We start from the raw sequence: 13,003 nt of genomic DNA, 5'->3' as shown, positions 1-13,003 counted from the left end.
CCATGAATATGAACATAATTCTTTCTGAGGTTCCTTGCATATGTGTATGACTTACCAGTGGTGTCTGCATATATATATATGCATGTGCAGTACAAGTGCCCTGCCGTGCATTCATCCTAAAGTATACACAATAAGTACATATGTAAAAATGGTGATGACATTTTATGATCAGCGGCGTCCGCTGTGAGCGCATATTTAGTACCGGGGATGAGCGGTTCTCATGATTTTTAATTGGATTAGGTGGGTACTTGCGCCTGGCAATGCGTCCTGCCCCCTGTTGGGTCGGGGGAGGGGCAACAGTCAATCAATCAATCAAGTCATTTATAGAGCGCACTACTCACCCGTAGGGTCTCAAGGCGCTAGGTGGGGGGGGGGTGCCGTTACTGCTCGAACAGCCAGGTCTTGAGCTTCTTCCTGAAGGAGAGGTGGTCTTGGGTCAGGCGTAGGTCGGTCGGGAGTGAGTTCCAGGTCTTGGCGGCCAGGTAGGAGAAGGACCTTCCTCCTGTTGTCGCTCTTCGGATGCGGGGGACGGCGGCGAGGGCGTGGCTGGTTGATCTGAGGTGGCGCTTGGGAGTGTAGAAGTTGATTCGGTTGTTGAGGTAGCTCGGGCCTTGGTCGTGTAGGGCTTTGTGCGCGTGGGTGAGGAGACGGAAGGTGATTCTTTTGTTGACGGGGAGCCAGTGCAGGTCTCTCAGATGTCCGGAGATGTGGCTGTTTCGTGGGATGTCGAGGATGAGTCTGGCTGAGGCGTTCTGGATCCGCTGGAGTCTCTTCTGGAGCTTGGCGGTGGTTCCGGCGTAGAGGGCGTTGCCGTAGTCCAGTCGGCTAGTGACGAGGGCCTGGGTGACAGTCTTCCTGGTCTCGGTGGGGATCCACCAGAAGATCTTCCGTAGCATGCGTAGGATGTTGAAGCATGACGAGGAGACGGCGTTGACTTGTCTGGTCATGGAGAGGGAGGAGTCCAGGATGAAGCCCAGGTTGCGTGCGTGGTCCGTCGGTTTGGGTGCGGTGCCCAGGGCGGGGGGCCACCAGGAGTCGTCCCAGGCGGAGGGCGAGGAGCCCAGGATGAGGACCTCCGTCTTGTCTGAGTTCAGTTTCAGTCGGCTGGTCGTCATCCATTCGGCTACATCTCTCATCCCTTCGTGCAGGTTGGCTCTGGCGGCGGCGGGGTCGTTGGTCAGGGAGAGGATCAGCTGGGTGTCGTCGGCGTAGGAGATTATGTTGAGGTTGTGTTGGCGTGCGATGGCCGCGAGGGGGCTCATGTAGACGTTGAAGAGGGTGGGGCTCAGCGAGGATCCTTGAGGGACGCCGCAGATGACTTCGGTGGCCTCTGACTTGTACGGTGGTAGGCGGACTCTCTGTGTTCTTCCGTCGAGGAAGGAGGTGATCCATTCCAGTGCCTTCTCCTGGATTCCGATGTTGCCGAGGCGCTGTACTAGGGTGCGGTGGCAGACAGTGTCGAAAGCCGCGGAGAGGTCCAAGAGGATGAGGGCCGCTGTTTCTCCGTTGTCCATCAGGGTTCGGATGTCATCGGTGGCAGCGATGAGGGCGGTCTCGGTGCTGTGGTTCGCTCGGAAGCCAGACTGTGAGGGGTCGAGGGATCCATTCGTCTCGAGGAAGGCGGCCAGCTGTTTGTTGACGGTCTTCTCGATGACTTTGGCCGGGAACGGGAGGAGCGAGATGGGACGGTAATTCTTGAGTTCGGTGGGGTCTGCTGTAGGTTTCTTGAGAAGAGCGCTGAGTTCTGCGTGCTTCCAGCTCTCCGGGAAGGTGGCGGTGTCGAAGGAGGTGTTGATAATGTCCCGCAGGTGGGGTGCGATGACAGCGTCGGCCTTGTTGAAGATGTGGTGAGGGCAGGGGTCAGTCGGAGATCCGGAGTGGACGGAGTTCATTGTGTGGATGGTGTCTTCGGTGCTGATCGGAGTCCAGGTGCGGAGGGTGGTGGTGGGTGGCGTTGTTGCGGTTGTGGCGTGCGTTGGTTGGTTGCTGAAGCTGTTGTGTATGTCCGCGATCTTGTTGTGGAAGTAGGACGCGAGGGAGTTGCAGAGGTCTTGCGACGGGGTGATGTCATTGTTTCCGGCGTTGGGGTTGGAGAGCTCTTTCACGATGTTGAAGAGTTCCTTGCAGTTGTGTGCGTTGTTGTCCAGCCGGTTCTTGTAAGTATTTTTCTTGGTGGCGCGGATCAGTTGGTGGTGTTTCCGGGTGGCGAGCTTGAGGGTGGTCATGTTGTCCGTAGTTGGTTCCCTTCTCCATACTTTCTCGAGGGCTCGGCAGTTCTTCTTGGAGCTCTTGAGTTCGTCGGTGAACCATGGGGTTTTTCTGCTGCCGGGTCTGCTGGGCGGGGTTCTCAGAGGGGCGAGTTCGTCCGCGCAGTTGCTGATCCACTTCGTGAGGTTGTCGGCGGCCTGGCTGGGGTTCGCTGAGCTGGCGGGAGGGTGCTGGCTCAGGGAAGCGGTGAGCTGGTCGGCTGTGATCTTGTTCCAGCTTCTTCGGGCAACCTGTTGCTGGTGTTGGTGGATCGTCGTTCTTTTGAAGGTGAAGTGGACGCAGCTGTGGTCCGTCCAGTGGAGTCCTGTTGCGTGGCTGAAGGTGACGTCTTTGCTGGATGAGAAGACGGCGTCGAGTGTGTGTCCGGCGAGGTGGGTGGGGGTGGTCACCAGTTGCTTGAGTCCGAGGTTGGCGAGGTTGTCGAGCAGGGTGATGGTGTTGCGGTCGCTGTTGTTCTCCAGGTGGAAGTTGAGGTCCCCCAGGAGGATGTAGTCGGCGGAGGGGAGGGCATGCGGGCTGATGAAGTCGGCGATGTCCTCGCTGAATCGTGTGCGTGGACCCGGGGGTCGGTAGATCAGGGTGCCTCTGAGGGTGGTCTTCGGGTCGGTGTGGATCTGGAAGTGCAGGTGTTCGGCGGTGGTTAGGGTGTCGTCGGTGTTGGTCGTGATGCGGATGGTGTCTCTGTGGATGATGGCGATGCCTCCTCCCGTCTGGTTGGCGGTGCGGTCCCTCCGTGTGATCTTGTAGCCCTCTGGGATGGCGATGGCGATGTCGGGCGCTGAGGAGGCGTTCATCCAGGTTTCTGTGAGGAAGGCGACGTCAGGGGCGGTGGTGTCGAGGAGGTTCCAGAGTTCTACGGCGTGTCTGTGGATGGAGCGGGTGTTGAGTAGGATGCACTTGAGGTGGTTGCTGCTGGTGTTCGGCTTGGCGAGTGCTGGTGCAGGGTAAGTCCGGATGCAGGTGAACTTGCAGGCGTGGCAGCTGAAGGGTCCGTGGGTGTGCCTCGGGGAGGCGCGGTGACATCTCGGGATGGCGCCGGTGTTGAGTGCGATGAGTTCGGCGGCGTTGTAGGTTCGTCGGGTTGGCTTCCGTCGGTGGGGGCCAGGGGTCCTGGCACTGGGCGCGGTCCAGGCGCGGACGGGCGCAGACGGGCGCAGACGGGCTTACCTTTGGCGCGCCTTCGGCGCACAATCGGCGCGCCCGCTGCGCGTCAACGCTGCGCGTTCGCACGGTCGCCATATATGGCGAAGTGCGCGGGTGGGCGGAGCAGCTGGGAGGCGGGAGCGGGGAGGGAACAGAAGGAAAAAAGGGGCGGGGTCAGCGGTGGTGGCGGGAAGCGGGGAGCGGGGAGGGACGACGGAGGGCGGCAACAGGCAGGAGAGAACAGGAAAAACAGCGTGAGAAACAACAATAATAACAAATACAGCGGGAGAAACAACAATAATAACAAATACAGCGGGAGAAACAACAATTATGACAATAACAATTCTACTTAGTCAATACAGTAAATACACCAGGGGCACAGGGAGAGGAGCGCCGATCACGGACCACGCCGCTCGGAGGAGGGGGCGTGGCCACGAGGCGGCCGTCGGGCAGCAAGGCACAGTGGAAGGGGAAGCACACGCAGCAGCTGGTGGCCGTGCGGCGCGGGAGCGTCCTAGGACTAGGACACACTCACCTGCGTCGCACGGTCGCCATATATGGCCAAGTGCGCGGGTGGGCGGAGCAGCTGGGAGGCGGGAGCGGGGAGGGAACAGAAGGAAAAAAGGGGCGGGGTCAGCGGTGGTGGCGGGAAGCGGGGAGCGGGGAGGGACGACGGAGGGCGGCAACAGGCAGGAGAGAACAGGAAAAACAGCGGGAGAAACAACAATAATAACAAATACAGCGGGAGAAACAACGATAATAACAAATACAGCGGGAGAAACAACAATTATGACAATAACAATTCTACTTAGTCAATACAGTAAATACACCAGGGGCACAGGGAGAGGAGCGCCGATCACGGACCACGCCACTCGGAGGAGGGGGCGTGGTCACGAGGTGGCCGTCGGGCAGCAAGGCACAGTGGAAGGGGAAGCACACGCAGCAGCTGGTGGCCGTGCGGCGCGGGAGCGTCCTAGAACTAGGACACACTCACCTGCGTCGCACGGTCGCCATATATGGCCAAGTGCGCGGGTGGGCGGAGCAGCTGGGAGGCGGGAGCGGGGAGGGAACAGAAGGAAAAAAGGGGCGGGGTCAGCGGTGGTGGCGGGAAGCGGGGAGCGGGGAGGGACGACGGAGGGCGGCAACAGGCAGGAGAGAACAGGAAAAACAGCGGGAGAAACAACAATAATAACAAATACAGCGGGAGAAACAACAATAATAACAAATACAGCGGGAGAAACAACAATTATGACAATAACAATTCTACTTAGTCAATACAGTAAATACACCAGGGGCACAGGGAGAGGAGCGCCGATCACGGACCACGCCGCTCGGAGGAGGGGGCGTGGTCACGAGGCGGCCGTCGGGCAGCAAGGCACAGTGGAAGGGGAAGCACACGCAGCAGCTGGTGGCCGTGCGGCGCGGGAGCGTCCTAGGACTAGGTCACTAGGATAGATATATAAAACTCTGTATCTATGTGTATCTATATATATAGATATATATCATTTCCATTGTAATGAAGCAGTCCAACAGTGGCGGTATCTTCCCGATCGAGAGGTGAGCAATTGGCGTACTTTGTATGTGTTGGTGGCTGCATACTTTTCCGAGCACCGCAATGTTCTGGGGTCTGCTGGCATTCCTGCCATTTTTGAGATGTCAAGATATATTATGGTTAGATGCACTCGTTCTGCATCTAACTTTCACAGCCCCACCTTCCAAATACCTTCCACAGCTCTTGAGGTTGGACTCCGGGGTCCGCTGAGAGGACTCCTGCCCACCCTGTGCCCAAGATGCAGGTGAAGCCCAGCTGCGTCCCTCCTGAGAGTTTGCTCTTTTGGACATTTGCAAGTGTGGGTTGTCACCTGCCTCTGGCAGCCTGGTGTGGATCGGGTGTGCAAATTACAATGATAAGCGAGTGTATCCTGACACTGATGCATAAACTTATACACAGAGGACTCCGAGCCTGGAAATGAGGAATACATCATGCATGTGAATAAATATATGAAAGATCACTGCTGGAAAAATCTTAAGGACCTCAGCCAGCCACAAAACAAAAAAAGCATTTGCAATGCAATAAGTCTCACATTTGCAAGAGTTGGAGCCAATGGCATAGTAAATGACAATGCCTTTAATTAATTTGCTTTTAAAACCTGCAAGCGGTGCATAGACACACACTTTGAACGTATAGTCTTTGCTTACGAGAAGCAAGGCTGGCAGTAAAAGAGACTGCCAGCCTTGCTTCTCATAAGCATGGACTACAAGTACAAAGTGCTTGTTCACGCACAGCTTGCAAGTTTTTAAACGCATAAATAAAAGGCATTGTCATTTACAATGCCAATAGCTCAAACTTTCGCAAATGCAAGACCTATTGCATTGCAAATGCTTGTTATATCTAGCAGAGGACATCCAAACATACAACCTATTAGTGAAACATTTCTGATTCCCTATGTGTAGGAGAGGAAGCGGATCTGTGCTTAGCCACGATATGGTTAGTGATGCTCACTTGTCACTTTGCAGAGGGCGAAGGGCAGAGGGTGAATGAATAAGGATTGTAGGGCCTGAATCACTACGATTCCATTCGCAAAAAGTGGTTGCAAATTGTACACTAAATTGTTGTGAATAGAATCAATCTAATTTCGCCCAAGAGATTGGTTCGGAAAGTCACCATTTGCAGGAGGCACAGAATGACCTCCCTAATTATTATTCAGTAAGCAGGTTGCAATTTGAGACCCTCTGTGATTGGTTGCAAACACAGACATGGTGGCCTGTAAATTACAGTAGACCATCATCTCTGAGTTTGCATTACGAAATGGGAAACTTTACAAGAGCACAAAGTCGATCCCTTGACCACTGCTTACTAACCATTAGACTCCATCCTGATTCCCAAAGAGTACTTTGTCCCAAGGGCCCTCTTTGCCTTTGTGAATCAGTTACTACCTCCTTGAAAGCTGACTTTTCCCACAATTGTTTCCAGATAGATATGGGATGCCCTTCACTGTTAGTAACATTTGAAGATGCCGAGGCCCGCGGAGGACAATGGCAGTTATTGCAAACTGTTCATGGATTATTCTTTTTTTTTTTTTAATTTTTATTTTTGTTGCAAAACACATGTAATATAAGTAAACACCACCAGTCACTTGAACATATGCAATCAGTAGGCGCCCAAGAGGCACTTTAGATGCTGAGTCAGGATATATTCCGGCCCTCGAGTGCCTTGTGGATCTGCGGCAAATTAAGTGACTTGATGAACGGCAGTATATATACATTATAAAAGATACCGGTTGCATTTTCAGGTTTTTTGATGTGGTTTGCATTTAAACAACTTAAACAAGAAAAACTGCACACATAGCTCTACATGTTGGTGAGGTAGTACCTCCTGTATCCCGCATCCCAGTCCACAGCAAGGAACGTGTCAAGCGATCCCATGCCCCCTGCCCCACCCCCTCTCCGCACCCCATCCCCCCTCATGCAAGCCCAACTCTCACCCACGTAAAGCATCCAACAGTCATCCGTACATTCAATCAGAGGTCCCCCTCACTCTCAGATTCGTCGATCATCCTCCTCTAGTGGTTCGCATATGTCCCCTCTGTAGGAGTTCCACGTTTGCCATACCCCATTCCATTTGCGCGGGTTACTCCTCAGCTTATACACTGCCCTCTCAGTCAGCATGAGTATGTCCATGTTTCTGATCCATTGGGCCAGCGTGGGCAGGTCAGCCGATCCCCATTTCTGCGCTATGTCTTGTTTTGCCGTCACCAACCCCACCGTCACCCATGTTCTTGCATAAAAGGTGAGGTCAGTCGGCCCCCAGACATTCAACAGGCACAACCGCGGGTCCATAGCAAGGGTGGTGTGTAGTGTCTGGGCTATGGTGCGCAACACTCTTTGCCAGTAACTAACCAGCCGCGGACAGCTCCAAATCGTATGTAGAAACGAACCTTCTTCCCCGCAGCCCCTGAGGCAATAAGGATGCTCAGCCCTGTGCAGCTTGTGCAGTGTCGTGCGAGTGTAGTAGATCCGGTGTAGGATTTTCAACTGCACAAGACGGAATTTAGAAGAAATGCCTGCTTCGCGCGGGGACGCCAATGCTGCGTTCCATTCAGTTTCGTCCAGATCCCCCACCTCCACCATCCACTTGTCCTTCAGTCTCCCCAGTGGGTCAGGCATGTTGTTGAGTAATTTACGGTATGTTATCGAAGTCGCCCCCTCCTGCAAGTAGTCTGTGAGCAAACGGTCTTCTAGGGGGGAGGATTCAGGTGGGGATGTGTCATGCGGGATCGCTGCTCGCAGGGCATGTCTGATCTGAATGTACCTGTACAGTTCTGTGTCCCTCAACTCATATTGTGCCTGTAGGGTTGCAAATGATATCACACCATCGCCCTCCCACATGTCCCCCACTGTTGAAATACCGATATTGTCCCACTGTTCAAAGCCCTTATAGCGCCGCAAGTGACCCAACGCCTTCGCGTCCCATAAAGGGGTAAGTTTAGTGATGATTCCGTCCCATTTCAACTTCACCTGTGCCTTGTACCAGAGACGCACTGTGTGTTTCGTAGGCCCCGTCAGCTTCGCCGCGGCACCACGGTGATACAGTGGGGTCAACAGACCGTTCGTTCCCAATTGTTCCCTGTCCGCCCTAAACGCCGGGTCCTCCTGCGGGGCGTGTAACCACTGGTTAATAATTTTCAGCTGGGCCGCCCAATAGTATAGTTGTATGTTGGGTAGCGCAATGCCTCCGTCGTACCATCCCCTGTTTAATTTAGTGTGGGCGATCCTAGCTGGTTGGCTGCCCCAGAGCAAGCCTGAGATCTGCGCCGTTATTTTCTGTAGGAAGCTATCTGGTACTAAATAGGGAGCATTTTCTAGGACATAGAGGAAGCGCGGCAGGGCCATCATTTTGAAGAGTGCTGCTCTTCCTAGTAACGTCAGGGGGAGTTTTTTCCAATACTGTACATCACCACGGAAGCGTAGTAAAGGAGGCTGCAAGTTTAGTCGTGTGAATTCCGCCTCGTCCCGAGTGATATGAATCCCCAGATACTTAAAGGACGTGTGTGCCAGGGCCAACGGACAGGAGTCCGGGAGCGGCGGGAGCGGCCCCCTCAGCTCAAAAATTATGGACTTCGCCCAGTTGATAGTGTAACCCGAGATCCGCCCATGTGCAGTACAGAGAGCCAGGAGGTTAGGAAGACTTTCTCCCAGGTCTGTGAGGTAAATGAGCATATCGTCCGCGTAGAGGGACACTCTATCTTCCCAGTGCGGAGCCCACTGAATACCTTTCAGGAGTTGTGTGGTGCGAATCGTAACTGCCAATGGTTCCAAGACCAAAGCAAAAAGGAGGGGCGAGAGCGGACACCCCTGCCTAGTGCCACGGCCCAGAGAGATAATCCTAGAAGTGTGGCCATTCGCCACCACTCTTGCCATGGGGTCCCTGTACAGCATGCGTATCCAGGAGATAAAAACTGGGCCAAACCCCATGCGCGCGAGCACCGCAAAAAGATAGTTCCACTCCACCATGTCGAACGCCATCTTGGCGTCCAGTGAAAGGATCGCGGCCGGACGCTGTAGCAGAGGGATGCGTGCCACCACCCCATGTACCCTGCGGAGATTCAAGGCAGTACTACGATGTGGCATGAAGCCGGATTGGTCTGGGTGAATCAGCTGAGGTAGGCACGGCAGGAGCCTGCTCGCCAATACCTTAGCGATAACCTTGGCCTCTGGGTTCAGCAAGGAAATCGGTCTGTATGACGAGCAATCGCCGGGGGGTTTACCTGGTTTCGGTATGGCAACGATGGACGCCATCCGTTGATCCGGTGGCAGTCTACCCTTCACTCTAGATTCTTCGTACATATGAAGTAGGGGCGTGCTTAGGAATTCGGACTCAGTCTTAAACCATTCAATGGGGATCCCGGTGGGGCCCATTGCCTTACCTGGGTGGAGGGCGCCAATAGCCAGCTGAACCTCCTCTATCGTCAGCGGCGCATCTATGTCTGTCGACGTCTCCGCCGTCAATTCCCGCAGGGGGACGTGCTCGAGGGCAACCCCGACCTCGTCCTCCCCCACCACAGTCTCAGGAGTGTACACCCCTTCAAAATAGTCCGCAAGGACTTCCACGATCTCGTCCGGGCGCGTATGAACGTTACCACGCGGGTCAGTAAGTTGAAGGATGTTACTTCCTCCCCCATGCCTCTTATCTAACCACGCCAGAAGCTTGCTGGCTTTGTCTCCAATATCGTAGACCCTATGTTGCGTGGCCGCAATGTCCGACACCGTAACCTTCCTTAAGTGGTCAGTGAGACGGCGTTGATGGACCTGGAGCTCATGGAGCGTGTCCTCTGAAGGGTCAGCCTCATGAGCGGTATTGGCCCTTTCAAGGTTCAACTCTAAAGCAAGGGCCTCGCGTCTGTGCGCCTGTTTATGGTTCGCAATCACGGCAATGGCCTGACCCCTAAAAACGGTCTTGTACGCTTCCCACAACGTAGAGGGGGAGTCCACCGAGGAACGGTTTTCCTCAAAGTAGAGCCGCGTAGCCTTCTTCAGGTCTTTAGCGATTCGGGGAACTTTAAGATAGCCAGGGAAGATCGGAAATACTCTATGTTGTTTCGTGTGCGTGGTGGTAATTGTCAAGGTGAGTGGTGAGTGATCTGATATGCCCCGGGAGTGAATAGTCGCCTCGCCTACAGTAAGATGCCCGTTGGACAATGTAAAGAAATAATCTATCCTTGAAAGGCTATTGTGTGTGGCCGAATAGTAGGAATATTGTCGCTGGTTAGGGTGCAGCGTGCGCCAGATGTCCACCAACCCCTGAGCATCCAAATAGGTCTGTAGCCTACTAGGCCCTACTGCGTGTGCGCGCGCGGGGAATCGGTCCAGGGTGTCCATGAGTGCCATGTTAAAGTCCCCTCCCACGAGGAGGTCCCCGTCAGGGAGCGTCAGCAAAAAGTTCCCCAAATCTGGCAGTGCCTCAGAGTGCAGCGCTGGCGGTATGTATACAGAGACTACGTTTATCAGTTTACCCTCCCACTGACCATGAACTGCAGCAAAGCGACCCTGAGTATCGGTGGCTGTGGACTTTACAATAAATTGTGATGATTTTTTCCGCAGGATACCTGTGCCGCGGGATCCCGAAGTAAATTCAGCGTGGACTATCATGTGGTAACCCCTCCTATCTAGGGCCTTCGTGGCCGCCCCAGTCAAGTGTGTTTCCTGCAGGAGAATAAGAGCAGGTCCCTGTCTTCTAATCCCTTGCAGCACCAATCCCCTCTTAATCCTATCTCCCAGACCTCTGACGTTCCATGACATGACAAGCAACGGGTTCGGTGTGGTGCGTCTATCCCTTACAGCCATAAGAAAAAACAGTGATCATCCCCCGGACCCCCCCGCCGCAGGCGAGGCAGCTCGTGGAGGCCAGTGTAATGCCGGCGGGACCATGTCCAATAAATCATACTCCCAGTGTCCCTACTAGACCAGATTGCCTCAGCTGCGGGAAACATGTCCATAGATCTATGTGTGCTTAGAACAAAAACTTGCAGGACCAACAGGACCCATGCCTCAAACTTACCCAACTCCCGGTCCACCCCCCACCCTGCCCCCCTGCTGCACGGACTCGGAACTGCCCGCCCCCCCAACTGAGCAGAGTGCATATCCCCATCCCAAACCAGTGTACTTGCGCGTTGGGGTGAGGGACTCTCCGTCGCCGGCAGTCTCTCAGTCACACCCTCGGAGGCCCTTCACCCAGTGTCCAGTGGCGGAAAGCGCTTACGTAGCAATAAGTTTTCATGGATTATTCTTGAACATTTCCAGAGTGGTCGAGAATGTTCCCTGCCCTTTAATAGACTAATTCAAGTAGTTTCGAAGTCTATGCTCTCTCAGGTTAGAATCTTGGAAGGCAGTTTTTATTGGTTGAGGAAAAAAAGATGACGTCGATATCCATCACTCTTCCGTAAAGTTTGTCCCTGCATAAGATTATCTTGCATACTTTATAGACTTAAACAACCACTTAAGGAGAGGGTGATTTGTTCACGGTTGCACCCCTATAGGCATCTCTCCTAAAACATTTAGTATTTTCACAAAGTATCCCCAAGATGTTGACTTTCGGCTATATTTGATGTTACAATTCCCCTAAACTTGACCTTGACTCCTGGGTTTGCCATGAACCTAACATGTGAGTATTTTACTTCAAGTACCCATGACCATTACAAAAACATCATATTTGACGTCTGAAGCAGAACGTAGTGGCAGGGCTTGTGTAATGTAGGCATGCCTTTCTACTACTAGCCTCCGTTGAATGCAACTTTCTTTCTGTTTTTACCCAGTTTGTGGCTGCCCTGCTGAATATGGTCGTGTGCAAAGCTCTCTTTCTCATCACCTTGTTTGGTAGTGCTGCAGCGGCAGTATTTAAAGCTTCGCAAACTGGACGAAGAAAACAAATAACAATGGCACCAGTCATAAGCGGCAGGTAAGCTACATTTACACCTGACTATATGAATGAGAACTCTGGGGAAGACTTCTAATTGAAGTTAAACTTAAATACATGTTCTGCACCATTGTTAACTTTCTGTAGAAAATGTATATTTTGGTTTGTGTTTCTCTTGAGAATAAAGGTAACACACTACAACTGCAACAGAATAACACTCTCCTTTTTTAAAACATTAAAAACATGTATTGGTCTTAAAGCCTATATTGCTTGGATTTTATAGAACAAATGTTATATTCGAGTTAGGATAAGCTAGCTTATCTATAATACCTCAGGTAATTGCTCATTACATTATTTTTACAGAGAATGTTTCCTTTGGACATAGATAGTATGAGTAAACAACTGCTTGGGGTAATACAGTGCCCGAGGAGTGATACTCATTATAATTTAGTGTCCTGAGATAAGAGAATGGAATGATGCACCCAGAATAATATAATGTCCATAGTTCTGTATCTTTGTAAAAACCTTCCTTAGCTCCATGTTCCATAAAATCATCCAAGAAAACATCCATCATGTTTCATTCAAATCGAGGGCTTTTGATTTGTAAGTGTACTTGTTCCTCCATGATGTAAGTTTACAGACCGGTCTCACAGTTTAATTGCCAAATTATGAAAAAGCAGATGCTATATAAGAGTAATCCACTTCTGGATTGGGTAATAGTAATTACCCCAAGATGATACTTCGTCAAAGGTCTCACCCTGCTATTCAACCTACATTGATGTCTGACTCCTCTTGACGAATCAGTGCTCTGATTGGGAGATGTTCATCATGATCTGCACCTGATGCCTATTGTCAGCCAGAAGGTCTGCACACACCTAGTGCCACTTTAAAAATAGCACATAGTGCAATTGGGAGCAATTCGTTTTGCAAAGGTGATATATAGGTGTATTCACACAAACAAATACTTAAGTCCATAGCTCCTCACTCATGTGGGCAGAGTAGTCCTACTAGGATCAGTTCCCTGTCCTTTGTCCCCAGTAAAGCCAATATAAAAAGGGCCCGATACTTCTGGATCTTTGCACATCTTGTCACGTAACAGCACAGTTTTTAACTCATTGGGTATGCTTCATCCCCAAAACCAATGAGAGGGGAGGGGAACAGTTATGCGAGAAAGGCCCT

At 52.4% G+C, this 13,003-nt stretch overlaps 1 protein-coding gene across 11 annotated transcripts in view; it reads left to right on the top strand.

The window, feature by feature from the left end:
- Positions 1-13,003, top strand: part of LOC144763479 (E3 ubiquitin-protein ligase PHF7-like) — a 1,848,469-nt gene that overhangs the window by 479,890 nt on the left and 1,355,576 nt on the right. For all 11 annotated transcript variants that reach the window (XM_078649109.1, XM_078649099.1, XM_078649102.1 and 8 more), the window contains one exon: positions 11,724-11,866. In XM_078649109.1, coding sequence (XP_078505235.1) covers positions 11,745-11,866 — 122 coding nt within the window. In that variant the 5' untranslated portion in view covers positions 11,724-11,744. The remainder of the gene's footprint in view (positions 1-11,723; positions 11,867-13,003) is intronic.

The sequence above is a fragment of the Lissotriton helveticus genome, chromosome 6, assembly GCF_964261635.1.
Source record: "Lissotriton helveticus chromosome 6, aLisHel1.1, whole genome shotgun sequence".
NCBI lineage: Eukaryota > Metazoa > Chordata > Amphibia > Caudata > Salamandridae > Lissotriton > Lissotriton helveticus.
Note: the sequence above shows the minus strand (reverse complement) of the source record. Positions and strands in the feature narration are given on the sequence as shown.